At 44.1% G+C, this 27,475-nt stretch overlaps 1 protein-coding gene across 1 annotated transcript in view; it reads right to left on the reverse strand.

Moving 5' to 3' along the window:
- Positions 1–679: 679 nt before the first annotated feature.
- Positions 680–27,475, reverse strand: part of RNF144A (ring finger protein 144A) — a 163,032-nt gene continuing 136,236 nt past the window's right edge. The window contains exon 8 of the mRNA XM_054245245.2: positions 680–1,519. Coding sequence (XP_054101220.2) covers positions 1,505–1,519 — 15 coding nt within the window. The 3' untranslated portion in view covers positions 680–1,504. The remainder of the gene's footprint in view (positions 1,520–27,475) is intronic.

Consider the following 27,475-nt stretch of genomic DNA (forward strand, 5'->3'; position numbering starts at 1 on the left):
TTGGAGCCCATGCTGGGAGGAAGCTCAAACTGGCCCGTGAGAGGAGAACACTCTGTGAGAGAGGATATTCCAGCTGAGCCCAGGTGAAGCCCCAGCTGCCATCAATCATGAAACACAAGGATGCCTCTTGATGAGTCTGGTTGGAGAATGAGGTAGAAAATGAACCTTTTATTATTCTCCTCTGGGACTGCAGATGTCATGGAGCAGAGATGAGTCATCTACCACCCACACTGTGCCTTGCCCAACTTCTGATCTATAGAATCCATGAGTATAAAAACATGTTTTTGGAAGGTTAGTTAGTAGCAATTGTACCCGGAATGAAAGTAAAAGTTTTACAAACAATTCTTTACCCTTAAAAAAATCCAAGCCATGCTATAGAAAAACATTGAGAACCTCCTCATCCATGTCTTTCTTTGGTCCCATTCATTCAAATAAATTCTAAAGATACAGGGATCCCTTCATTTCCTCCTCCTTCTTTCTTCCCTTATTACTTCCTTCCTTCCATCCTTTCTTTTTTTCTTCCTTTCTTTTCTTCCTTCTCAAAATACTCATTGTTCACCTCCTATGTTACAGGTACTCTGCTCAGTGGCGGGGGCGGGGGGGAGGCTCTATGGGTGACACAGACACAGACATTCTGCCCCTCGAAGCTTATGACTCAGAAGAAAGGACAGACATATACTGAGTTTTCACTAGTTTAATTCTTTATACAGTAAAGAGGAATACCAAGTTCATGGAGCTTTTAAGGGCCCAGGAAAATATTTAAGACATCTACAACAAATTGTTGACAACACAAAATTTTTAAAAGCTGCAAAGTACAATTTAATGCTTCTTTTTAATCTATAACAATAACACGTCAACTAGAAATCCATAATTCAATTTGATTGTATATCAAGATTACATTTGGTGTGGGCTACAGCTGCACTAACATATGCTTGCTAGAATGTAGGGTGGAGGAATAGTAGGTGTGTCGGCTGGAAGGTGGGTAAATGGATGGGTATGCAGGCCCAAAGTGAGCACAGTTTTTATCACGCCCTCATGGTAAGTGTTACGAGAGGAAAACTTTGGTGCCTGGAAATCCAAGGACTTTTGTTTATGTGGTATAAGCTCCCAAACTCCTAAAAACCAGGAACATGTAACACAGTCATTGTAATTTAATGTATTTCATGTGTCCTCTGTGCAAGGCATTGTTATGGGCTCTGGGGAGGATTAGGCAGAATCACTCCTGCCCTCTGGAACTTGCAGTCTTGTCTTGAGAATGGGGCAAGTGCTCTGTTCTAAAGAGACAGGATAGTCAAGTAAAGGGGATGATAAATGGACAGACTCTGCTCTGTGAGGGTTAAAGGATCTGAGAACAGGAGAACTGAGGGATGCTCAAAGAAGAGCTGATGTTTGAAGTGGGCCTACCCCACGCCCCTGTGGGCTGCACAGACCCCACTGAGGACCTGGGTTGAGGAGCTAGCAGACTCTTCTGAATTCACAGCGGTGTGACCGGATGAGGACCAGTTTATATCTTCACCACCTGTGTGGATTAAATAAAATGTAAGCATTAAATAAGTTCACACATGGGATGTGCTTAGAACAGCACCTGGCTTAACGTATATACTTAGCAAACATCAGTTTGTTATAATTTTTACTGTTCACTGAAATAACAATGGTTATTTAACACATTCAATGTGCCAGGCATTGAGTTCCTCTGCTTGCAGAGGGTAAGACTGCCAGACCTCATGACGACACCTTATTATCTCCAGTGGTGACTTTGAGTTAGTTATAAAAATGATTCATTCCTTGTTACCCATTCCTTAGGAGTTTCTACTGCCCTCCTCCAGAAAACTGTCATCATATATGTGCAAATCTATGATGAATATGGATCAGAGTGTTCTGACCTCATGTTGGTCTTCATACAAATATGAACATCACATCATTCCTGCCCTCCAGAGCTGACACTCAATTTCAGAGAGTGATAGACACATTTGTAATCCAGCATGAGAAAGTACAACAAAGTAGAGCAGCTTCCCAACAGACAAACGTGGGGTGAGGAGGAGACTGAGAAATGCTTTCCACACGGGCTACTGCATGAGCTGGGTGTTGAAGGAGGAGTAGACCTTCCCAGGGATGGAGACAGGGTGGATCCCTGGCAAAGAAAAGAGCCAGGTAAGAGTCTGAGTAGCGACAGGGCTGTTTGGGGAACTCAGAGTTGTCCAGTGCAGCCAGAAGAGATGGGGTGGATTGCAGACAGGTGAAGCTGGAAAAGGGGCAGAGAGTTCATAGGAGTCTTAATGATACGTATGGGACAGAGGGAAGTTCAAGGACAGGAAAGACAGGAAGCCAGAAGTGTCAGGCCCCAGATTCCAGGCCAGACACTAGGTTCGTTCTGGGCCCCGTCCCTGATTTCAGCTCATCCCCTTTGAGGTAAACACTTGGATCCCATTCAAGAAAATGCCTTTCTGGTCTTTTTGTTCTGATTTTCTAGAATGTCTTCAAAATCCTGATCCTTCAGCACGTGTCCCAAAGTTGGTTCATGCATTCGTTCACTCATTACACAAATCCCTATTGAGGGTTTGCTTTGTACCTGACACCACTAAGCTCTAAGACCCAGTAATGGAGACATTGCTATTGCCTTCAAGCGGACACTGCCTGCGGGGAGCCAGGTAAATAAATCAGGGAAATATTCTGTGGCAAGGTAAGTGAGAAAATAAAACAACATGCTGTGAAGAATGGAATGGCAAAGGAAGAAGAGACACAAATCACAGAAAAGTCGAAGGAGGCCCCGTACAGAGCGCATCCATTTCCTGAGGTTCCTGCAGGATTCTACAAGCCCGACAGGCAGTTCTTCATCCAGCTCTGGCTTCTCTTTCTTAACAGTTCTTCCCTCCATTTATCTGTAAGCAGCAAAGAGAAATCAGGCCATACCTTCCACACTTTGCTATGAAATTTCCTCTGTTAAATATCTGAGTTCATTGCTCACAAATTCTGCTTCTCACACGGCAGAAGGGCGTGATTGTGCTAAGCCTTCTGCGATTCTACAGCAAGAATCATCTGCGCCCTCGTCAGTAGCACCTGTAGCTTCCAAATTTCTACCAACAGTCTGCTCAAGGCAATCTGGGCTTTGTCTAGCACGTGGCTAAGTGTTCTCCCAGCCTCTGCTCAATGCCCAATTCCAAAGCGACTTGCCCATTTTTAGGCATCTGTTACAGCAACATCAAGCTACTGTCATCCTACTTCCTACTGTCGTCAAGCAGAATGACAGTAAAACAAAACCACTAGGAACTAGCTTCGGCGACGTGGGGAGCTGCCTGGGCAAATCCAAAATCCTTAGGGCAGGCTGGAGCCTCTTGAGCAGGAGCAGACACTGGAGCTCCAGGTGTCATTTCTTCCTCGGAGAACCTCAGCTCTTTCTTCTTGTAAGGCCTTCTGGTGAAGTGGACCAGGCCCGCCCAGAATATCAAAGATGGTCTTCACTTAAAGCAAACTGGTCGTAAATGTTAAGTCACATCTACAAAATTGCTTCAGAGCAACACCTAGGTGACTGTTTTGTTGAGTGACTGGAGACTCTAGCCTTGCCACATTGAAATATGACACTATCACAGGAACGGACCCCAATCAGCATCTAAACCTCAAGAAGTGCCGCGTGAGGAGGGGACTTACCCTGTAATTAGTAAATGCCAGGCCTCCTTATATTTCACCCACAATGACATTTACCTGCAGTCATCACAGGAATGTGATCACAATGAAACTGGAATTGAGAAATGAAGGCAAATGTAAATAACTCAGACCAAGTCACAGCCGGGAAGCAGCGAGGCTGTAATGTGACTATAATACATGATTTTGCCCTAAGACCTCGTCCAAAGTGTGATGCTGGCTCACGTGTTGTCCCTGACCATCAGGCACATGAGGAGCTCTGCAGTGCCTCCCATGCTAGGGAAATCCAAGCCGCTGCCTATCACATTTCTGCCTAACCGTGCATCTGTACCTGGCTCTGAGTCAGCTTACCAAGGCTCCTGTAAAAAAAAAAAAAAAAAAAAAAAAAAAAAAAAAAAAAAAAAATCACAGCAAAGGCAGGATGCAGTGGCTCACACCTGTAATCTCAGCACTTTAGGAGGCCAAGGAAGGCTCATCACATGAGATCAGGAGTTCGAGGCCAGCCTGACCAACATGGTGAAACCCTGTCTCTACTACAAATACAAAAAATTAGCCTGGCATGGCAGCACACTCCTGTAATCGCAGCTAATCCAGAGGCTGAGGCAGGAGAATCACTTGAACCTGGGAGGCAGAGGTTGTAGTGAGCTGTGATCCTGCCACTGCACTCCAGCCTGAGTGACAGAGTGAGACTCCATCTCAAGAAAACAGAAAAAAATCACAGCAAAACGGTCTCAAAACAATATAACTGGATTGGCACACAGTTCAGGAGGCTGGAAATCCAGAGTCAGGGTGTTCATCAGGGCAGCACTCCTGAGACTGGTCAGTCTTGGCTTCTCCCTAGCTTCTGGTGGTTGCTGCCAATCCGTGGTATGTTTTGGCTCTTGGCAGCATGACTTCAACTCTTACCTCTTCCGTCACACGGCATGCTCTCTGTGCGTCTGTTTTCCCATAGCCCTTGCCTCTGGGTGTATGTGTCCAAATTTCCCTAATGTTAGAAGGACATCAGTCATTGGATTAATGCCCTTCCTAATCCAGTATAACCTCATCCTAACTTGATTATATCTGCAAACACTCTCTATTTCCAAATAAAGTTACATTTACATGTACTGGGAGGGGGACTTCAACATAACTTCTGGAGAGACACAATTTAATCCACAACCGGCTCATACCAGTGGTAGAAATCTAACCTCTGCAAAGCAGTCACAATGTTTTCCCTTGACCTCATCCTGTTCTTTATACAAAACGCTCCATTTCTCAGACTGCACAACATGGAAAAACCCCTTCTCTGCAAAAAATACAAAATTTAGCTGGGTGTGATGGTACAGGCCTGTAGTCCCAGCTACTCAGGAGGCTGACATGGGAGGATTACTTGGGTCCAGAGAGGTCAAGCCTACCGTAAGCTGCAATAGCACCACTGCACTGTAGACTGGGTAATGGAGTCAAACCCGGTCTCAAAAAGATTTTTAAAAAAAGAAAGAGAGGCTGGGTGCGGTGGCTCACGCCTGTAATCCCAGCACTTTGGGAGGCCGAGGCGGGTGGATCACGAGGTCAACAGATCGAGACCATCCTGGTCAACATGGTGAAACCCCGTCTCTACTAAAAATTACAAAAAATTAGCTGGGCACAGTGGCACGTGCCTGTAATCCCAGCTACTCAGGAGGCTGAGGCAGGAGAATTGCCTGAACCCAGGAGGCGGAGGTTGCGGTGAGCTGAGATCGCGCCATTGCACTCCAGCCTGGGTAACAAGAGCGAAACTCTGTCTCAAAAAAAAAAAAAAGAGAGAGAGAAGCAAAGCTCCATTTTACTGATTCTGCTGAATGTGACCTTTAGAGTTTCATTCTCCCAGAAGTCTCCTGGAGTCTCAAAGTTCAGTCTGGCTAATTCTGAGACATCCCTGATACTTGGAAGACACTGTGAACCTTCTCATCCACATGCCACATTTCCACTGAGACACAATTGTGTCTTTATTTTAGTACTTCCATGCACACAAAAAGACAACTCAAAACCTTGAAAAGTTGAAGCAAGAGAGCTGTTGACAACATATTGAAAGCTAAGCTGTTCCTTGTCATTATAAACAAAATTTTAAACCATTTCAGCAAGTTAATCTCTGGGATGTTAAGAAACTTCTAGTTACAACTTGCCTCTTTACCATCTTATCAAGTGCTTTTTATGTAAGCTTCTTGAGTAAAAGCCTGAGCCTGAGTTCTCATCTCCCTGAACTCAGATTCCTTGTACTCAACCTTCCAAAATTTGGGAGGGAATAAAACGTAAGTTATTACCTTGGGTTTATTTACAAATGGCTGGAGATTCATTAAAAAGTCTCGTATTTTAGGCTGCCCAGAAAAGAACAAAAGAGTCAGGCAGAGAGAAGATGAAGGGGAAGGAGTGGGAAAGACGGGAATGTGAACGGGAGGGCGTAAGTGATCCCGAGTCAAGAACAGAGAGAGACAGGGAATGGAAAGAGAGAATGTGGAGCAAACGAAGGTGCTGAAGCCACTCAGAAAGCAGGCAATGCTGGAATGACGGCATGAGAAAACTAACACCTGCTAGAGAAACTTCCAACCAAACAGCCCTCTGGTGCCCAAGCTTGTTCTCAAAGTAGGATTAACCTGTTGCTAAATTGCTAAAAAGTAAGAGAGGGATCTGTTGGCCACACAGATTACAGCCAGTCCCATCCAGCCCTGGAGGCTGTGGCACGGTCCTCCTGGTCACGCAGGAGACAGCGGGAGGCAACGGGAGGGTGGCCCGAGGCGCCTCTACATTTGATGTGCTGAGGTAGCCTCCCACACAGCTGCCCCCAACTCAGTACCTATCAGGTGCATCTGGACAAGCCCCATGTGAAATCACGGGCTTTGGAGGCTGACTGAGCTGACCAGCTTCCTTGCTGGGCTACCACTGACTCAGGGCAAGTTACTGTCTCAATTTCCAGGTTCCTCAGCTGTGAAATACAGACACAAGCTACCTTGTAGGATCGCTGTGAAGATAAGGCACTGTTATAACCCGTGAAAAGGCACCCACCTTGGAGGCCGGAATCCAGGAAGTGCCAGGCAGCCTCCACTTAGGTGTGTGTGGGGACTTCAGCATATGGGGCGATGACGCGATGACACTCAGGTCTATGTGAGACCCTTGGGTCCCAGACTGTTCACATTACCTGTGACCTGGGCTTGATGGTGTCCTCCAAACCATCTCCACATATTACCTGTGACCTGGGTTTGATGGTGTCCTCCAAACCATCTCCACACATTCCCTGTGACCTGGGTTTGATGGTGTCCTCCAAACCATCTCCACATTCCCTGTGACCTGGGTTTGATGGTGTCCTCCAAACCATCTCCACACATTCCCTGTGACCTGGGTTTGATGGTGTCCTCCAAACCATCTCCACATTCCCTGTGACCTGGGTTTGATGGTGTCCTCCAAACCATCTCCACATTCCCTGTGACCTGGGTTTGATGGTGTCCTCCAAACCATCTCCACACATTCCCTGTGACCTGGGTTTGATGGTGTCCTCCAAACCATCTCCACACATTCCCTGTGACCTGGGTTTGATGGTGTCCTCCAAACCATCTCCACACATTCCCTGTGACCTGGGTTTGATGGTGTCCTCCAAACCATCTCCACACATTCCCTGTGACCTGGGTTTGATGGTGTCCTCCAAACCATCTCCACACATTCCCTGTGACCTGGGTTTGATGGTGTCCTCCAAACCATCTCCACATTCCCTGTGACCTGGGCTTGATGGTGTCCTCCAAACCATCTCCACATTCCCTGTGACCTGGGTTTGATGGTGTCCTCCACACCATCTCCACATTACCTGTGACCTGGGTTGATGGTGTCCTCCAAGCTCGTTCTCTCTTAGAACTTGAAAGCTCAGCCCCCATCTCTATCTGCCATCGCTCATTGTTCTACTTCTGTTTCCTCACTCATTCCCAGCTGCTTCTATGTTATGCTCAGTAAAACCCCTAGCCCTTGGGCTGGCATCTTCAGTCTGGCTTCTCTTCTGACTCCGTGCCTCCTGTTCGGTCTGCCATTTTGAAATCTTCTTCCTCTCCACTGATGGCCTCAACCTGGACGAACATATCAATGCTCAAAATCTCTGCTACCACCCCCTCTTTCTGCTTCTTGTTTCTGTTAGCAGCACCGTCCTCTTGGCCAGAGGGATTGGAAGCTCAACCCACTCTTGATTCTTCTTTCCTCTATAATGCCTGAAAGCCAGTCATTAGATCCTACCACCATTTCGCTATAAAGTTTCACTTTGCCATTATCCAAATGAATTACTCGTTTTAATTTTCTCATCTTCAAAATGTGTTATGAACAGCTCACCTCTCACAGAGGACACTCAGATTCAATATCATGGAGAATGCATTTCTCTAAGATGCCATCACCCTGTTAGAGAAACCCTTACTCAATGGTACTTGTTAAAGCACAGAGAAGGAGGCATTATTTAAGACCATCACAATAGAGGGACCACTGCAATGGGATTTTGCAATAGGGAAGAGAAATTGGGCCCACCTTAGAGCACAGCACTGGTAAATGGGAATTTACAGCCAAGGAGCAGGGTGGAGACCACTGGATAGAAAATTACTAAGAGGAGATATCAGGAGTGAGGGTGTGGGGATTCTGGCTAAAGAAATCTAACAGGATTCTTGCTGAAAACAGGCCACAGTGATCAGACGTCACTTGGGGATGGCAGACAATGAGAAATGTGGTCATATGTTGAAAATATGGAATCAGATAACAAGGGTGGGGAGTTCTTGATAAACTGACTTAGCAGAGTTCTTGGCCCTAACTGGATTTTAGTATGCAGATGGACATAGGAGAAGCTTCAGGACACTGGCTACACTTTGGCCAAGCAAGGAGTTTTGGTCAGTCCTTCCTCTTGTTCAAAGAAAGGAGAGACATTCTTCTTTCTTTTGAACACTATAACTTAGTTTTCTCATTTGGTCACCTTTTGTTCACTGAGGACCTGCTGAGTCACCTTTTGGGACTTGATAGTCTCAGCAGACTGACAGCGCTAGCAGTCAGGTGTTTAACGAGGGAATTGTTTTTATGGGAAAAAATATCAATGGTTTGAAACTCCGTTTCTGAGCCCAGAGGGCAGCCAATCAAAAAGATATCTAAACACTCCGCTTGAAGCCTCTTCAGATGGAGTGGGAGCAGGCAGTGACAAGCTGACAGACCTTCCTGGTTCTCAGTTTTAATGTCATGAAGGTTGTCTACACCTGAGCTCTTGTGCTGATCTCTCTGATGTCTGTATCAAGTCCTCCAGGTTCAGCTTTCGGGACTCCAGGAAAGAAGCAGTTTTAATGTTGACAATTCCAAGTCAGCAGTGCTGGAGAAAACTGGAGATATTAGTCTGGAGTGTGGTAGCCAGATTTTGGAGAATTCAGGATCCAGTCCAGTGCATAGACAAACCAGAAAACCACATAAACAATGAGCAGGGCTAAAATTTAATGATGGGTGTGATATAGCTTTCTTCGGAAACATAATTTTTCTTTATATATATTCACCTCCATTCCTACCGAAAATAAGCAAAGACTGATTTGCTTGCAAAATAAATTTAGTCTCATTAACTTGGCCTGATTATTTATACAAATGCAGCAAAAATAATGATTGACCACCTACACTCTTTTTGAGTTTGCTTTCCTGGAACTTTTCATGGGGTAATCTCAGACTGAACGGTTAAAAGGCTCTTAAAACTAGAAAGCTAAGCCAAGGACATGCTCTCAGGGTGTTTTCGAAACACTTAGAGATTTGAGTGAATTTCCCTTTTATAGGTCTCCAAACTATCCTGGGGTTCCCAGGCCTGCCAGGAAGCGACACTATTTACCTGGAAGAAAACTATGTAAGTGAACCCAGTATGCCACACACCGCGGCGATATATATTTTTTTCCAAGAGACTTTATTGACTCCATAAAGTCAACTTTAGTTTCTTAAAGTTGCCTGGTCATATCTGAAGATACAACATCCCAGTTAAAGCATTCATAATACATCCAATGTTTTCAATTGTGTACCGTTACAAGAAGACCATATTCTTCCTGCACATATGCAAATAACTACATTACCATGAAATAAAAATGTTTACTAATGGTTTTCTAACTCCAGAGGGATCAGGTGGGAGGAATAAGTAATTATTTCTTCTTTATTCACAAGGTATGCATTACCAAATTGTTCTGAGTTATAGACAGCTTAAGAGAACATAGAAAACATTTTCTTAAATTTGAAAAACAAAATATTAAAGAACCAGCAATGTTTCGAACAAAAAGTGACTAAAATATTGTCCTCATCAGTTCAGTCAGTTCCATGGAATCCCTGTCATTCCTGAGCTTGGGAGAGAACTTTCATGAAGCCGTAAGTTTCTTCATTAGAGTTCTGGAAATTCTCACCCAGTCCACTGGTCTGATCTCAAAGTTTTCAGCAGAAGCCTGTATTTTTAAAGTAAATTTCATAGTCTTTTCCAGGAATATCTTGAAAGAAGCAAGTGTGGACTGTAGCTGATTTCAAATGTTTTCAGAGAAGAACCAAAGTGAAATAATAACTGTCCGCAAATGACAAAAGATGGCCATGCTTGAAAATCTGACGAGAGTTCATTATGATACTTATGCAGTTGACAGAGATATTTGGCTATCTCTGTGACATACATTTTCATGTAATTTTAATGGAGAAGACCAAATTCTAGTTCTTCACTGGTGTACAATACTAAACCTAATTTTAATAAAACTTTGTACAAGAATCTATCAGATCTCAGCATTTGGCAGCAAAAGACAATATTACTTTTTCAGAATTCCTTTTCTGCAAAAGTTTGGCTAAGCAAAAGAATCTTTGTCAACCCCATCCCACTGTTGAGAAACCTGCCTCCCTAAGCTCTCCCTAACTGCCATGGTCAACATGGAAGCAGTCATTTCACAACAGGTCCAGGCCCTGACTTCAGCTGGTGGGGTCAGAGGAAGGCATTTGGTCAGTGTGTTCCAGGAATCGGAGTTTGTCTCCAGGAATTCGGATTTGGAACCAAGAGACTCCAGTGTCAATCTAAATCCTTTTTGGACAAAATAAATAGAAACGTAAGTACAGTTTTAATCAGGAAACTGATGTCTGGGAAACTTACAGAATCAGTCTGCAGTGAAGGGAAAAGGTCAATGCAAAGGAGTTGGAGAGAACTATGAATTTCCTAGAAAGGCCACATCTTTTCCCATTAAATAGGAGAAGCACCTGCATTCTTCCCTATATCATGTCATAAATCCATCTCTTTTTTCTTGTGCACTTAAAAAAGTGGCATTTGGTACTTTTGGGCCAAAGTGTCTGAGCTAATACACCATGAAAAGTGCTCATCAAGTGCTGGTTAAGAGGGCTGCCTTTGGGATCAGAGCATACGAAATCCCATTCCATTCTGTTCCTTCTTACCTGTGGGACCTCAGGCCAATGATGTAACATTTCTATGTTTCTGGTACTCAGTTATAAAATGGAAATGAGAATGTCAACTCATACTGTTGTTGGGGGAATTCAATGAGAAAATGTGCCGAAAACACAAGGTGTCTCACGGGAGATACTTAGCCATTCAAGAAAGGTTAGCTTGTATCACATGACTGCAACTTCCAGGCAAAATTTCTGGCATATAATAAGTCCTTGTAATAAAATAGCCATGTTTGTTAGTATAAGGTGGTATTCCTGTCTCCATGCTCTCTCACAGGTCATCTTCACATTGCTAAAACATACCTCTCATCAAAGTCACTTACTTGCCTAGGAAATAAGGCAGAAACTCAGTTCACATGCTACCTATGCCAAGGAACTCCTCTTCCTAATTCACAAACACTTCCACTTTTTCAGCATATATTTCAAGAGACAGTCCAGTGTGGTGGTGGATAGCATGACTCCCACACTAGAGATCAAGATCGTATGCTTAATGGTCATACGATATGAGATTAGTTAATTAACCTATTTCCACATCAGTTTTCTCATAGGTATGTTGGGAATAATAATGGTACCTACCTCATTAGAATGTTATCAGAATTGCATGAGTCAACAGAAGACAACCCATAAATCTTAGCTAGAATTATTGTGCTATTCTGGTAGGCTCACTTTATCACAGAGCTGTCCTAGAATGTAAATTGTCACAGAATGTTTTATTTACCTGTGGTGGCCAGAAAAGACCTACTACTGCCCCGAGTTCTCAGGGCTTGGTGATTTAATCTGATGCAAGTGACCTAAAGGGGTTTGCCTACCTGGCTACCTCCACATCTGTCTTCAGGGCTGCTTAGAACTTTCTGGGATCCACATGAATATTCCTTTCATCCTCAATTACAATTTATAGAAAGCTGAGACCTGTTTCTTCATGTGTCAAGGCAAAGCTCAAATACCACCTTTTATCCTTCCCTGTCTCTGGGCAACTTCAGTCTCCCCTTTTCCCATCCTCCTGAATTTCTATCAAAGTCATCACCAGAATATTCCTTAATCTGCAGCCTATGTTTGTCTATGCTACCTGTTCATTTCCCTCCATGACTGAAACCACAGAACTCTTCCCTTTACTTCAGTGAGGTTCTGAAGGCCAGGGGACAGAAGCCCCTTAGCTTTCCTTTGGCACTGCCTACTAGTTCACCTGTCCCTCCTTGGGTGAGCCTCCCCTTGGAGTCACGGTAGAAGAGTGCTCCTCTTCCTAAAGCCCCCTCACTTCAAGATATCCCATGCTTATTCTTGGTTCCTTATTATCAGCATTTAAAGGCTCATAAATCTCTTTCATTTTGCTTTTTTAAAAGGTTTCCTCACTGGGCGCGGTGGCTCACGCCTGTAATTCCAGCACTTTGGGAGGCAGGTGGATCACGCGGTCAAGAGATTGAGACCATCCTGGCCATGGTGAAACCCCGTCTCTATTAAAAATACAAAAATTAGCCAGGTGTAGTGGCGTGAGCCTGTGGTACCAGCTACTCGGGAGGCTGAGGTGGAAGAATTGCTTGAACCCAGGAGGTGGAGGTTGCAGTGAGCCGAGATTGCACCACTGCACTCCAGCCTGGCAACAGAGCAAGACTCCATCTCAAAAAAATAAAAATAAAAAAAAAAAAAAGAAGTTTTCCTCTTTGGTACTGTTCTGTTTCTCCATTTCATTATTCAAACGTCTTCAAAGCATGTTCGGCAAACCCTGCCTCCTAGTCTCTGGTTTTCTTCTTTCTCTTCTGCTATGATTTTAATGTGTCCTCCAAATATTCATGCAGAGGAAACCTAATCCACAACACAATGCAACCGCATTGAGAAGTAGGGCCCAATTAGAGGTGTTTGAGTTATGAGGGCAAAACCCTTATAAACGAATTAATATTTTTATTGTGTAAGCAGGTTAGTTACCACGAGCCTGGTTTGTTATAAAGCTAGTCCAGCTTGGCTCAGTGGCTCACGCCTGTAATCCCAGCACTTTGGGAGGCCGAGACAGGTGAATCACCTGAGGTCAGAAGTTTGAAACCAGCCTGGCCAACATAGTGAAACCCCATCTCTACTAAACTTTAAAAAAATTAGCTAGGCGTGGTGGCGCATGCCTGTAGTCCCAGTTACTTGGGAGGCTGACACAGGAGAATCGCTTGAACCTGGGAGGCAGAGGTTGCAGTGAGCTGAGACTGAGCCACTGCACTCTAACCTGGAGTACAAGAGCAAGACTCCATCTCAAAAAAATAAATAAAGCTAGTCCAGCCTGTGTTGTGTCTCTCTGCCTCATGTACTCACATTTCACTTCTGCCTTCCACTTTCCACCATGGGAATCCTCTCAACAGATGCTGGTGCCATACTCTTGGACTTCCCAGCCTCCAGAACCATGAGCTTAATAAACTTTTCTTAATAATTTACTCACCGCGTGGTATTCTATTATAGCAACAGAAAATGGACTAAGGCATATTTCATGAAGTGGAATTTGTCAAGATCACTAATGATCTCCTTATTGCCATCAGTAATGGGTACTTTCAGAAAGATCTCTCTTGAATTCTCTGGGGCACCGGACATGAGATCATTTCTTTCTTTGTGCCTTGTTTTGTTCTCTGCTCGCATTTTCTCCCTCTACCACTTGGGCCACTTCTGGGTGTACCTTCTGTGCCTGCTCTTTTTTTGCCCATTTTTAATGTTGATCAGCTACCTCGAGCCTCTTCTCCTTTGGTATAACTCTCTCTCAAACACCTCTTTGACTCCCCTATCCTTATTGTTCATTTTTAACCCAACAGCTTTAAAATTAAGGCCCCACCCTAATTACTTTCCTAAGCTTTGTTATCTTATATTTACCTGACCTTTTGACACTTCCACTAAGTTCCAAGTGTGCACCTCAAGCTCTACCTGTCCATAACTAAACCCATAATCACTCCCATCCTACTCTTCCTCCTGTATCAACCACCCCTGGAAGCTGTGCACATTCATCCAGGGTCTAGAGACAAAATTCAGAGAGCTGCTTATTTCTCCCTATAACCTCCACATCTCTACACGTAAGCACCTTCCAAGGTCTGTTCTGTAAACATCTCCTAAATATGTCCTCCTTTCTTCAAACAAACTGCCAGTGCTGTGGTTAGGAGCTTCATCATTTCTTACCTGGATTACCACCAAATCTAGGTTTTTCCCTGTAATCTAGTGTTAGCATTCAGACCAGGTGTCCTCCTCCCCAACTGCAATGCTGCAATGCTGATCATGCCTCTCATCTGCTTAAAGCTTAGCCTCTGGATAAATGTCAAACCTTTTTTTCTCAGTACTCAGATCAAAAATATTTCTAATACATTTTTATTATTTTGTCTTCTGTTTGTTTTGTTTCGCCAAAAGAAGAGTTTCTAGAGAAAGGAGAGGATCAATGGGTTGACAGGTGCTCACTGGCAACTACCCAATCTATAATGTGAGCATCCCAACATGCAGAGGAACTAGCAGTTTAATATTTGAGCTGATTAAGAATTAAACAGCCAGTTCTCTGGCCAGGGGAGAGACGCTGCTTTCATGTTATCAGGGACTCAGAGAAGCTGGATAAATATCTCTGCTTTCTTTCCTTTGGTCCACCCTGCTCCAGTACCAGTGGTGAGCAAACTTTATCTGGCTTTCTCCCTTCACTGTTTATTATCAATTTATTTTACCTTGGGGCTAAAATGTCCCTAGTACTATGATGCAATATATTTTGTGACCTTTCTGTGTTGATATTGAAAGCCCTCCATTCCTTTTTCTAGCACCCAGCAGCATTTCTCAAAACACATCTGTACTTGATTAAATGACCTCTTCTATTCATAGCCTTTGCAATGGGTCTTTGCAGGAACTCCCAGCTAGAGGAAGAATATACTTCTCCACTTTTAACTCTGAACTAGTCTTGAGATTTCCTTTGGCAAAAAGCAAAAATGAAAACACAACCACCACCACCAAAAAACTCAGAATTAAAATGTAAGTTTCAAGCGCAGACCTCAAGAGACCATGCATGTTTTTACTCTTTCTCAAACCTCTGCTCAGACTGCACCGAAGACAATTCCTGCCAAACCTGCTGGAAATGAGAAGCAGCATGAAACAGAGCCAAGTGAGTCCAATTTTCCAGCCAAGGCTCAAGACACATGAGTGCGCAGCCTCAATTGGCAGAACCAGGTACCCAGCCCAGTCAGAGCTGGTCACAGGTGCCTGAGTTATCTCTACTGAGATTAGAACTGCCCAGGTCACCCCTCAACTCATCGACAATAGCAGATGCTCACTGTTTTCAGCAACTGGGTTTTGGAGTGACAAGTTACTTATGAATAGCAAACTCATACATCTTTTCTGTGCATCACAGTAAAATGGAAAAAATGCTGTCATATATGTGTTAGTTATAATACATACAATACATTATAGGTAATGTCTATCAAATAATGCCTGCACTCCGTCCTGTCTGCAGTGCTGCTCGTGTGTCTAGAAGTGCTCCTGAATAATGAGACAGAACGAGTTTTCCTTGACTGTTTAAACCCCATGTTTTCAAAGCAAACAATAGAATTCAAGAAAATGCTTAAAAGCACCTCAAATGGTCTCCAGATGACACTGGGGTTACTGGCTCTGCAACCTTTTGAATTAGCAAATTCATTATGCCATAGTTAAGGTCCAAGCAGAACAATAAAAATAGGTTAATTAAAAAAAAAAGATTATAAAGAGTGTTGGAATGTTAGTCTGTCTGTATACCTAAAACATACAACAATGTTAGTCTGTCTGTATACCTAAAGCAGACAACAATGTTAGTCTGTCTGTATACCTAAAGCAGACAACAATGTTAGTCTGTCTGTATACCTAAAGCAGACAACAATGTTAGTCTGTCTGTATACCTAAAGCATACAACAAGCACTCAACAAGGTATTCATCCTTCTTTATATTATCTTCTACAAACTATAAATGTCTCTCACTCTCATGTTGAATGATTTTAAAAGTAATGCTTTCCTTAGCAAAGTAAATTTAAGATCTAGTTCTAGGCTCAGCAGTCAGCCTAAATCACAGACCCTAAAGAGCAATGTGCCAACAGTGATCAATTCTGACAGCAGAAGACTTGCCTGAACCCTATTCTTTAGCTGGTTGCTTGTGATGGAAACATGGCCCACAGAACTGCGTGCAGATAGACACAGGAGATAAGCAAATCCTTGAGAAACCCTTGGCTGAAATGACTATTTTGCTCATCTTGGAAGAAAAAAACCATCATAACTCTCTCCATGTGATTTTGCCCTCCCATTTTCCCCTCAGAATATGATTAATTGCTCTCTAAATAATAAAAATCTTCCAGGAACAATAGAAAGCAGCTACTACGAAACATTCATAAATATTCAGCTGAAGCCTGGTTTGAATGTTATACTCCCATGAGAGCTCTGTGCTGACATTGGAAGTCAGAAACCAACTTGAAGACATAAAACTGTGCAGAAAAAATGTTTACATAAATGAGCTTCGGGTGAGTTGTCAGAGTGCTATGTTCTTCTTTTGCCTGAACATCGGGAATTAATTTGGACCTGATGGGCAAGCTCAGCAGCTTTTTGATATGCATGGAGAACTCATAAAAATGTCAGGGGTAAGCAGAGTAGAAACACTTGGGCCACTACCATGGCAGAGCCCAGGCCGTCAAAACGTTGCTTTATTTCCCTTTTGATTCCCTAGGTTCCATATAGCCTTCTAGAAATCATTTTAGTGCCACCTACTAGACACTAGGAAAAACAAACTTACACTCAGGTCCCATCTCCTCTCAAAGAAACTACATGCCAAAAAGGAATACATAGGTATTTGTAATTCAACACAAATGCTGACGTGCTGATCTGGCCACACACCACTAGAGCATAAGAAAAAGAAAAGCCTGCAGAGATTGCTGGGGCGGTGGGATCGGGTGGCTGACTGCACAGGAAAGGCTCTATCTAAGAGGGGGTGTCGGAAGAGGTTATAAATTCTTGCAGGTGAGAAGACAGAAAGGGAATGCTATGCATCTCTGGTGGGGTCTTGGTAACCACGCGTGACAATGATGTGCTTAGGGACCATAAGCTGGAAACATCAGCCCGAAATCTGGAATGGAAATTTGGGGATCCAGAAACATGCAGTGACCTTTCTCTCCATTTCAGTTTTAGTTTATTCTGGCTGAAGTTTTCCAGGAAAAGAGATTATAAAGGGTGTTGGAATGTTAGTCTGTCTGAATCCTTTGGGATTAGAAGGTAACAAAAGCAACATCTAGCCCTGCAGGTCATCGTGTGCCTGAAGAAAATGATGGATGACCACACAGAGGCCCCGGACAGCTTGGAACAGTACATGTGCCCTCTGTCCTGCCCCTGGAAATCTTTCTGGGAAAGCAGAATGCCGGTATAATCCATCTGGAAATCTTAGATTAGGAAAAAATGGGATTCTGTCATACTTCAACTTTCAAATGTTTTGAGGAAAGTGTGAATGGAAGGGACAGAAAAGAAGAAAAACATAAGGAAGAGAAGTGAGAGGAGGGATGAAGGAGAGAGAGGAGACACAGTTGGTGGAACTGTGTATAGCAGTAGATTCATTCTAGAAAATTCATTCTGAAATCTGAATGAAAATTCCAGAACACAGCTGGGCACAGTGGCTCAGGCCTGTAATCCCAGCACTTTGGGAGGCCAATGCGGGTGGATCACTAGGTCAAGAGATCGAGACCATCCTGGTCAACATGGTGAAACCCCATCTCTACTACAAATACAAAATTTAGCTGGGCATGGTGGCGCGTGCCTGTAATCCCAGCTACTCAGGAGGCTGAGGCAGGAGAATTGCCTGAACCCGGGAGGCGGAGGTTGCGGTGAGCCGAGATGGCGCCATTGCACTCCAGCCTGGGTAACAAGAGTGAAACTCTGTCTCAAAAAAAAAAGAAAAAGAAAAGAAAAAAGAAAATTCCAGAACATGGATAATGTTTCAAGACACGTATGTGATGGGGAATAATAATTTAAATGTGCTGTTTTCCTATGGCAGCATTTTAAGCCACTTGTTTAACAAACAAGCCACCACACAAATAAGGCCTTCTGTGGGTTCAGATGTCCAGAACAACATAACTTCCTTTTTCTACCTACAGCACCACTTTCACTCAAGAGAAGAAAGTTAAATTGTAAGCAGTTCATGTTAATCAAATCAAGGCTTTTGTTGTCAGTTGCGTTCTGAAAACATTCTGACAGCAAAAGACTTGCCTGAACCCTGTTCTTTAGCCAGTTGCTTGTGATGGAACCAGGGCCTATAGAAATGTGTGCACACAGACACAGGAGATAAGTAAGTGTTTGAGCCAAAGCCTTGGCTCAGATTATTATTGGTTGGTTTAGTGCGTCTCCCTCACCCTTTCTCCTCCGGTTTGGTATAAGTTCTTGAGAACCGAAGCAATGAGAAGGAAAGTGTTGGGTTCTCACTGCTCAGCTCTGCCATCATCAGAATTTATTGAGATTTCTCCTTGATTGCTGGACTCTGGTTGCTGGCACATAAACCTTCTGGTATGGCTTGAGCTATCTGCCTCCAGCTGGTCCCCAGGGTTCTGTCTATACTGGTCACTCTGCATCTTCAACAAAAGTCTCTTCTGAAACGAGAGAACTGACACTTGACTCTTTTGTCTCTCTCTGCATGTTTGATGCAATAACCCTACCAGACGACATGGGCATAGATGGCCTTGCTGCACGACTCAGGAAGTGGGTGGGACGGGAACATGGGGCATGGACAGAACAGGATACACTGAGAGTTGAAGTCTTTGGTAAAATCCTTTACAATATTATTTTGGTACATTTACAATATTAAAAACAAAACCCATGTCTCTCACCTCACCCTGTCTCAATCCATGTTACAAAGCTCACATTCTAAGTTCTTTAAATGCACCTCTAGATGGACCTGCCATGCATATATCCAGGTAACTACCATGACCTGCATACATACAGCTGGTGCAGGAGAAGGGGAGCGTATCTCAGCACACAGGGATAGAGTTGGCAAAATGCAAAATGTGGGGTGCTCTATAGAAAAAAAGGGTTTTAACAAAAACCTTGCAAGAAAAAAAATAGAAGAAGAAGAAACCTGTAGAGCCAAAGAGACTTATATATGCCTAACAACTGCATGTATATGCCTTTATTGGATTCCGATGAAAACCAACCAATATAAAATCTCTAAAATAATAGGAGATTTAGACACCAACTAGAGATGTGTAATACAAAAAATCATTAACTTTTTTAGATGGGATATTATTAGAGCTATGTTTAATAAAGAGTTTTTATCCTTTGGAAACACCTGGAAAGATATTTAGAAATTAATCACAGGTACCTAATATCTGCCTTAGAATATAAGGACTGGAGCATGAATAGATGCTATTTAGAAATTAATCACAGGTACCTGATATCTGCCTTAGAATATATGGACTGGAGCATGAATAGATGCTATTTAGAAATTAATCACAGGTACCTGATATTTGCCTTAGAATATAAGGACTGGAGCATGAATAGATGCAGATGGAAGGAGAGTTGAAGTTGATGGCCACAATCTGATGATAGTTTATTATGATATTCGATTCATAGAGGTTTTCTAAACTATTCTAGATGTTTCTATGTTTAATTATTTTTCAGAATAAGGGCTAAAAACATTCTGATAATGACTTTTATTTTGGATTTTCCCCATACACTTCGTGTGGTTTCACAACTGAGTGCCTGAGCTCATGTTATCATTATCGCTTGGGGTACCCTTTTCTCAGTCATTACTTCCCTTCTCTTTCCTCGTTTTGATCTAACTCCTACTTTTTCGTCAAGTCTCAGCTCTTTAGAACTGTCCCTTGGTCCTCAGGGTGAAGGGTGAACTTATGTTACCCTGGCAGCCATCTCAGAATCAAATTGACTTATCTAATGCCTGGCACACTGTCAGTACTCAGATTAAGAAGATAGTTTTACCTCTTTACTGTTGTGAGGATTAAGTGACATTTATTAAGCACCTGGCATGTGTCAGAAGTGCCACATGCATTAACTTCTCCACTTCCCTTCATTCATTTTAAACCTGCACATCCCTTGACCACCCAGTTCCAGTTCTCCGTCCTCCAGGGAGCGTCTGAAATGCTACCAGTCTCTTTGCTGACTACAACGTACGCTAATACATCTCTGGTTAACGTTTGATCCCCGGGCAGATTTGTATGAGAAAACGTACCAGCATTTTTTTCAGTCTTTATCTCTCCACTCTAAGTGATTATGACGGTGATGGTGGGACTATCTAACATTTATTCAGTTCGATGCACAACGACTAGAATTTGACAATTCCAGGATTGTTAGATCTTAACTCCAGTCCCCACATGATGAATGGAACCTCTCTCCTACATGAAAGGCAAATAGGGGCTTCCTCATCCATTGGAAAGCAATCAGAGATGTGAGTTATTTTCAATATTTGGCAAATTAAAAACTTGAGAATCAGAAAAAAGAGTATATTTCTAAGTGTAGCTAGCAAGCGAACTGAGGTTGACATCCCAGCTCTCCTGACTGTCTACCGTCTCACTGCCCTGCAACCCCCTTCCTGAGGGAGTTTTTGGTGCCCATATTTAATATTGTCCTTACTGCAATGGAGGCAGGTGCATGAGATACGCAGACAAGGAAGAGACAAGGAGATGCTTTCAAAGTAGTTTTTGAGGCAAGGGAAGAGAAGGCCACAACTGGGGAGACCATGGAATTTGAATCAACTGTGGGCCCTGAGGACTGAACAAAATGCGTAGTGGAGATTCCACTTGAGAGCTGCAGCAGGAAATGCTGCTGGGAGAATATTCAACACTGAAAACAGAATTGGGCTAGTGCTGCAGGAACCAGACTGGAATGACGTAGAAGAAAATTAAGAGCCAAGATACCCTCAGATTGAGAATGGTGGGTGGGCTGGGGAGGAGGAGGGATGGTTGGTGTGTGCCTGAAGCGCATAAGGAAAGATTAATCAGACAGTGTCACTGTGTTAGTCAGGTGGGGCTGCCACAGCAAAAATATCAGAGGGCAACTTAAACGACAGACATGTATTTCCTCACTGTTCTCAATGCTGGAAGTCCAGGGTCAAGGCGTCAGCAGGGCTGGTTTCTTCTGGGGCCTCTCACCTTGGCTTGCGGGTGACCCTCTTCTCCCTGCATCCTCAGGTGATCTTTCTTCTCTGCCGGCGCATCCCTGGCATCTCTCCATGTGTCTTGATCTCTTCTTCTTTAAGGACTCCAGTCAGATTGGCTTAAAGCAAAGCCTAACTCCCTTTTTTTAACCTTAATTACCTCCATAAAGGCCTTATCACCAAATACAGCCACATTCTCAGGTAATAGGGATTAGTGCTTTGATATATAAATTTGGTGGGAGGGAAGAATGACACAATTCAATCTAACAGTCACAAGGGTCAGAGGAGAGAGATGTCACACAATTGCCTGAGAAACTAAGGGTTGGATGGGATGAATGACAAGGTTGTAAGGGAAGCACAGACACATCTTACCAAGGGTGTGGGATGGAAGGAAGCAAGTTCATTCTGGCATGGAGATGCCTTTGAAGAGAGACTGACAGTGAGCATGTCAGAGGGCATAATGAGATCAGAACAGCTACCATGAGGCTCTCCTCCACCTGGTCACTACATTTTATAGGCCTCTCAATTTGTAAGAGAACCAAGACCACAGAGAAATAAAGTCATTAACTCTAATGCTAAAATCAGTTTTACTGGTGAGAGATTCCCAGCAAACCACTGGGCTAGGGCTGGGGAAGGAAATAAAGCCTCCACACAGTCTCCTGACTAGTTACTGGACAGAGCAGAGGCTCCATAAGGACCCTCGCTAGAAGGCAGTGGGTTACAAAGCATGCATGCTCACCTAGCATCTGGGTACAAAGGTCCAGACCATGAGAGGAAGCAAGTGACAAGGAAAGTCACTTGCTTTGAGGAAGGTCCTGGAGACCTGCCCAGGACAGGGCTATGTTTGCTCCGTGGATGGTTTTTGTGAACTCCATTCTCCACTGGTGAGAACAGACCTGAGATTTTCAGTTTACTTCCTGATAATCAACTTAGAATCATGGGAATGATTGGAATTTGGAACTGTGAATGTTGCCTGGGAAAGTGCAGACATGATAAATGGTACCTGCTGGGGTTTCAGACTCACCTGGGCAGTAGCCCACATAGGAGTGGGTAATGGCTTTACTTAGACTCCTGGCCATGCAAATGGTAACATACAAACGTGCTGGGGAGATATTTACGGGTAAAATTGAAATAACTTTGTGAAAGATAGACGTGTGAGTGCTGGAGAGGGCAGTGTCAAGAATGGTTTTGAGGAGGAAGAGCAGAGAGGATGGTGGTGTCAGTACTAAGTCACGGAGCTGTGGGGAAGGAGTAGGCTAAAGGTGATGTAATGCTTTCAAACACTGAATTGAGAGCAGGTGTAATTTGAAGAACTTTTGAGACCAAATCAAGTGGAGATACTGAGCACCATTCAGTGTGTGAGACCGCAGCTCAGAGAAGCATTTTATGCTGAGGAGGTTGGGGGCATGGCCTGGAAAAGAAAGCTCATTGAGAAGAGCTACAAGGCTCAGCATTGAATAATCCCATCATTTGCAAAGCTTAGAAGAGAAGGGAAGGCACAATGCAGGCTGAGAAAAAAATTTCCAGAAAGGTGGAAAGGAAACTGGAAAAGTGAGAGATACAGGACAGTAAAGGAAGAGAGTTTCAAAGAGGAGGTGCCAACCTACCAATGCTCATGAGTAGCCATTAGGAAGAGTGGAGAAAAGCACCTGCAGGGCGTGGTGGCAGAGAAGTCACTAACGGCTTCAGCAGGAGAGGTTTGGGTGGAACGATGGTGCAGGAGCTAGGGACAGTGGTTAAAAAGCAAATGAGGTGGCTCACGCCTGTAATCCCGGCACTTTGGGAGGCTGAGGCGGGTGGATCACGAGGTCAAGAGATCAAAACCATCCTGGTCACCATGGTGAAACCCCGTCTCTACTAAAAATACAAAAATTTAGCTGGGCATGGTGGCGTGTGCCTGTAAACCCAGCTACTCAGGAGGCTGAGGCAGGAGAATTGCCTGAACCCAGGAGGTGGAGGTTGCGGTGAGCCGAGATCCCACTGCACTCCAGCCTGGGTAACAAGTGCGAAACTCCGTCTCAAAAAAAAAAAAAAAAAAAACAAGAAGTAAATGAGGGGAGCAGGAAACCCAGGTGTGTCACTTAAGAAAATTGGTGCAGAAGCGAAGTGTCTTAGTCTGTTTGTACGGCTATAATAAAATACCTTAGACTGTCTCTGGTGCCAGCTCCTGCACAAGAGCCAGGTCAAGCCACGCCCAAGAGCACCTGTACAGCCTCAGCAGGGCAGTTATATCCTTCTCAAACGACAGTGGCTCCAAGCCAAGTATGAGCTTATACAAACAGGTTATATAACAAGCGAAGGTGTGTGACTGTGCACCAATCCTGCTGAGTCATGCAGGTCTGGCTATCTGCCTCAGCCTCGTTCTTGAGCAAAGCACGTCCAAGTACCTTACAAATGTGTACATAAACACAAAAACAGATAGTCCTTCATCGTGCTCTCACACACTAGAAATAAATCTTCTTTGCTGATTTGATGCAATAAGCATCCATGTTGAGGAAACTCACATGGCATCGAAGTGTAGGCAGTCTCCAAGACTCACCGGTGGCCTCCAGATGACAAAACACTGAGATCACAGTCATACGGAAGGAAATAAATTCTGCCAACAATCAGAAAGAACTGGAAAACAGACTCTTCCCCCATTGAGCCTCCAAATGAAAACACAGCCCAGCTGGCATCTTCTCACCCTTGTGAGACTATGAGCAGAGAACCTAGTTAGACCCATGGAAAGTGGGAGATGATAAACATGTTTCAAGGCACTAAGTTTTTCTCATTTGTTATACAGTAATGAAGAGCTAATATAATGTACATCTTGATTACCTAGGGATCTTTTGAAAATCCAGGTTCTGATGCAGGAGGTTTGAGGTGGGGATGAGATTCTGTATTTCTGACTAGTTCTCAGACAATGCTCATGCTTCTGGTCTAAAACCACATTTTCAGTAAACGGTAGATAGAGGCCTATTGAGATTCCTTCCAACTCTCTATATACCAGCCAGAGAAGAAAATAACATGGGAATCAAATAAAAAGATTTCTCGCCAGTTGCAAATATCTAAACTGACTTTCACAATTTCACTAAAAACTGAAAAATTATGCTGTACAAGTTTAAATGCATATGGGAGTATTTCACAGAAGTCATTTTCAAGAGATACTTAATGCAATACAGGAGAAAAAAGACAAATGATGAAATAAATATTGTAAAGAGAAATAGAGGAAACTTGTCAGCCTTGCCTAAATATTATATAAGCAAATGGGGTGTGTGTGTGTGTGTGTGTGTGTGTGTGTGTGTGTGTGTTGGAGGGGGGCTTCCTGTGCAGGACTCATCTTCATATACAAGTTGAGCATTCCAGAGAACAGGAAGGCCCTCAGTAAACAAGTGACCCCCACCTGCCATCATTTCACAACAGAAACCTGAAACATGCTCTCATCATGGGGGTAGCAGCCAGAGTTCTTCCTTCTGAAATATAGGACTGGGGACAGACTGCAAGAGTCCCTGCAAACCCTGAGTGGATACACGCATGGGTGATACTCAGAACACATTTTCTGAAACAGACTGAGCTTCTCTTTTAAAGTAACGAGCCCTCCCTGCCTCTACAGAACCCTGTTTCAGAAGCACTAGGTAACAAAATGATTTGGTGGAGAGAACCATCCTTAGAGTTCATGGGACAGCTCACATTCTGGCATCATGGGTCATTCACTTTCACCGTGAGTAGGTGAACTTAACTGAGACTTAGGTTTTCTGATCTATAAAATGGGCAAAAATAATATTTGTAGCATTTTTGTGAGGGTTAGAAAATGAAAAGTGCCAGGGCTCCTCCTGTCAGATGCGAGGTGGTGAGCTCCCAGGTGGAGGGAAGCACAACAGAAGAAAGGAAAAAGTCTCATCATCTCAACCTTTTCTCATGTTTGCCATGGCCAGTGTTTTAGCTTTTTTTTTCTTCTTGTTTCAGAATTCAGGTGAGGTGATGCCAAGGTATAAACCGTCTGCTTTCTGAGTGACACCATGAACGGCTAACTTGTGACTTCCTCTCTCCAGGGCACAGCTAAAGAGGAAATAAGTCATTTTGGATGTATTTGTGTTATTTCCAATTAGGCATTGTAATTAAGCTGGACTAAGGGAGGAGTCATATGAGTGAGAACTGGGCATACCTAGGTAAGGGTGTCCTTCGGTTATTCTGAATATTGGGGGATTTAGTGATGCTCTTGGAAGTCAGCACTAAGCTCAGGAAGATCCCATGAGACTGAAGCAGCCAGAACCACACTGGATCAGCCAGGGCAGAATGTCTTCACCTGGAAGCCAGGCTCCTGCGGACGAACTGCTAAGCAGTCCCCAGGAACACAAAGGCCAGGCACTCACCCTCCTTCCAGCACCCCAAAAAGCAAGCCAAAGACCTCAGGCACCCACCCACCCTCCAGCACCCCGAAAAGCAGGCCAAATGGCTCAGCCAACAAGGGAGCGTGCTCTGAAACATAACCTTCCTTGATCTCAACTGTCTTTTTACTGTTACTTGTTACTTTCCACTCCACAGGCTGGGCATAGACGCCGATCTCCTCTTCCCTGCTCTGGCGGCTTCCTACCTCCCATCCTGGCCCTGGTCCTCTGCATCCAAGCTCCCCTACGTGTAGCTGTCGTGGTGCAGGCAAAGCCCACATCTTCCTGTGTCAGTGTCAGAGTCACCACCTGCAGGGGACTGTCTTGCAGACCCTGACTCAGAGACGGATGAATAACATACACTCAAGCACAGAATACAGTGGAAGAGTGAGCTGGAGTGTCCCGGCCACTCAGTGGAAGGAATTAATGGCGGCCAGCCTTCAGCAGCCCCTACTCCAGGCTTTTCTTTAGTATATGGAAGGGCAAGGGTCTTTGGATGACAAACATTAGAGGGTGATTAACTTCTGCTGACCCCCTGAGTAGAAGGCACTTAAGCACCTGCAGATGATCAAAGGTTTTGCTAATGGAGGTAAACAGACTTATCTGGAGAAACTTTTTATAATTTCTAGTATTTACTGCACTGTCCTAATACCCTAGGGTAAGAGCCAGTGCCTCCGACCCATTAAATCATTACAAGCTATGTAAGCCTTTGGCTTTCCAAAAAGGTTTGTGACTATTCCCTAAAGCTATCTCTAATATTTTTCCCTTAATATTTTTGCCACCACTCTGAGTGAACCCCCACATGTCAGCACCAACCTTACCCCAAAATCCTCCAGGCTGGCTTGAACCTTAAAAGTCAGTCCCCTCTGTCTCTTACAGGTCTACCCCATCCACCTGCTCCACTTCCAATCCCCTCAGCCCCACTGGAGCTAAGCTCTGCCCTGAAGGTTTGCCAAACTCTCTCAGGGCGTCTGTGGCATTACCCTCCAGGTGTGTTTGCGCGGATTCATTCCCTTCCTATCTGTGCTCTGAACAACCCCCTGCTTTCTCCATCCCCCTGACCCCAATTCTGTCTCCTCTGGGAGTTTCCTCTGACTTCCGCAAGGAGTGGCTCTCCTCTCTGCTCCCAGCTGCGGGGTGTGGGCATCACCATCAGGTGTGCCCCACTAGACTGATGTCTCCATGCATTTTCATTGCTCTGTGTGGTGTGGTACCAAGGCACTGATGAAGAAAAGGGAGGACGGAACATTCAGTCCTAGCCCTGCTGGGGACTAGCTTTAAGACTGCGCCCAAGGCATTCTGCCTCACTGAGCTTTTCCTCATTTATAAATATAGATGGTGTCTAAGAGGTCCCACCAGCACTGGGATTCCAGTGCTTCCTCCCTTGAGAGCACCTATTCCCTTCAACATTCCTCTGCAATGCTGGTATACAGAGTCCTAAGACTTCCCCATGGAGGCCAGTGAGAAAGCTAAGAATCTGCTCATCTTTCAAGAGAGTTGTTCTACATTCCCTTAAAGGTACCTGAGAGAATTTATGTTACTGAAATATAAGCCACAGTGAAGAATCTAGATTTAACCACACAGGGAACAGAAGGTTCTCAATGGTTTTTAACAGAAGCATTAAAAGATGGAGACAAAGAACACCGCAGGAACAGAATGGTGGGAGGGGAGAAGAGTAGGAGCAGAAGACACTCCAGGAGGCCCCAGTGTGTCCATGTCAGGCTGAAGAGGACCTGGACTAGTCTGTTCTCTGCTAATAAGACATACCCCAGGCCAGGTCATTCATAAAGAAAAAACGTTTACTTGACTCAGTTCCACGTGGCTGGGGAGGACCCGCAATCCTGGCAGAAGCTGAAGGAGGAGCAAAGTCATGTCTTACTTGGTGGCAGGCAAGAGAGCTTGTGCAGGGAAATGCCCATTTATAAAACCATCAGATCTCGTGATCTTCACTACCAGGAACAGTATGG

This window comes from Callithrix jacchus, chromosome 14, assembly GCF_049354715.1.
Source record: "Callithrix jacchus isolate 240 chromosome 14, calJac240_pri, whole genome shotgun sequence".
Lineage (NCBI taxonomy): Eukaryota > Metazoa > Chordata > Mammalia > Primates > Cebidae > Callithrix > Callithrix jacchus.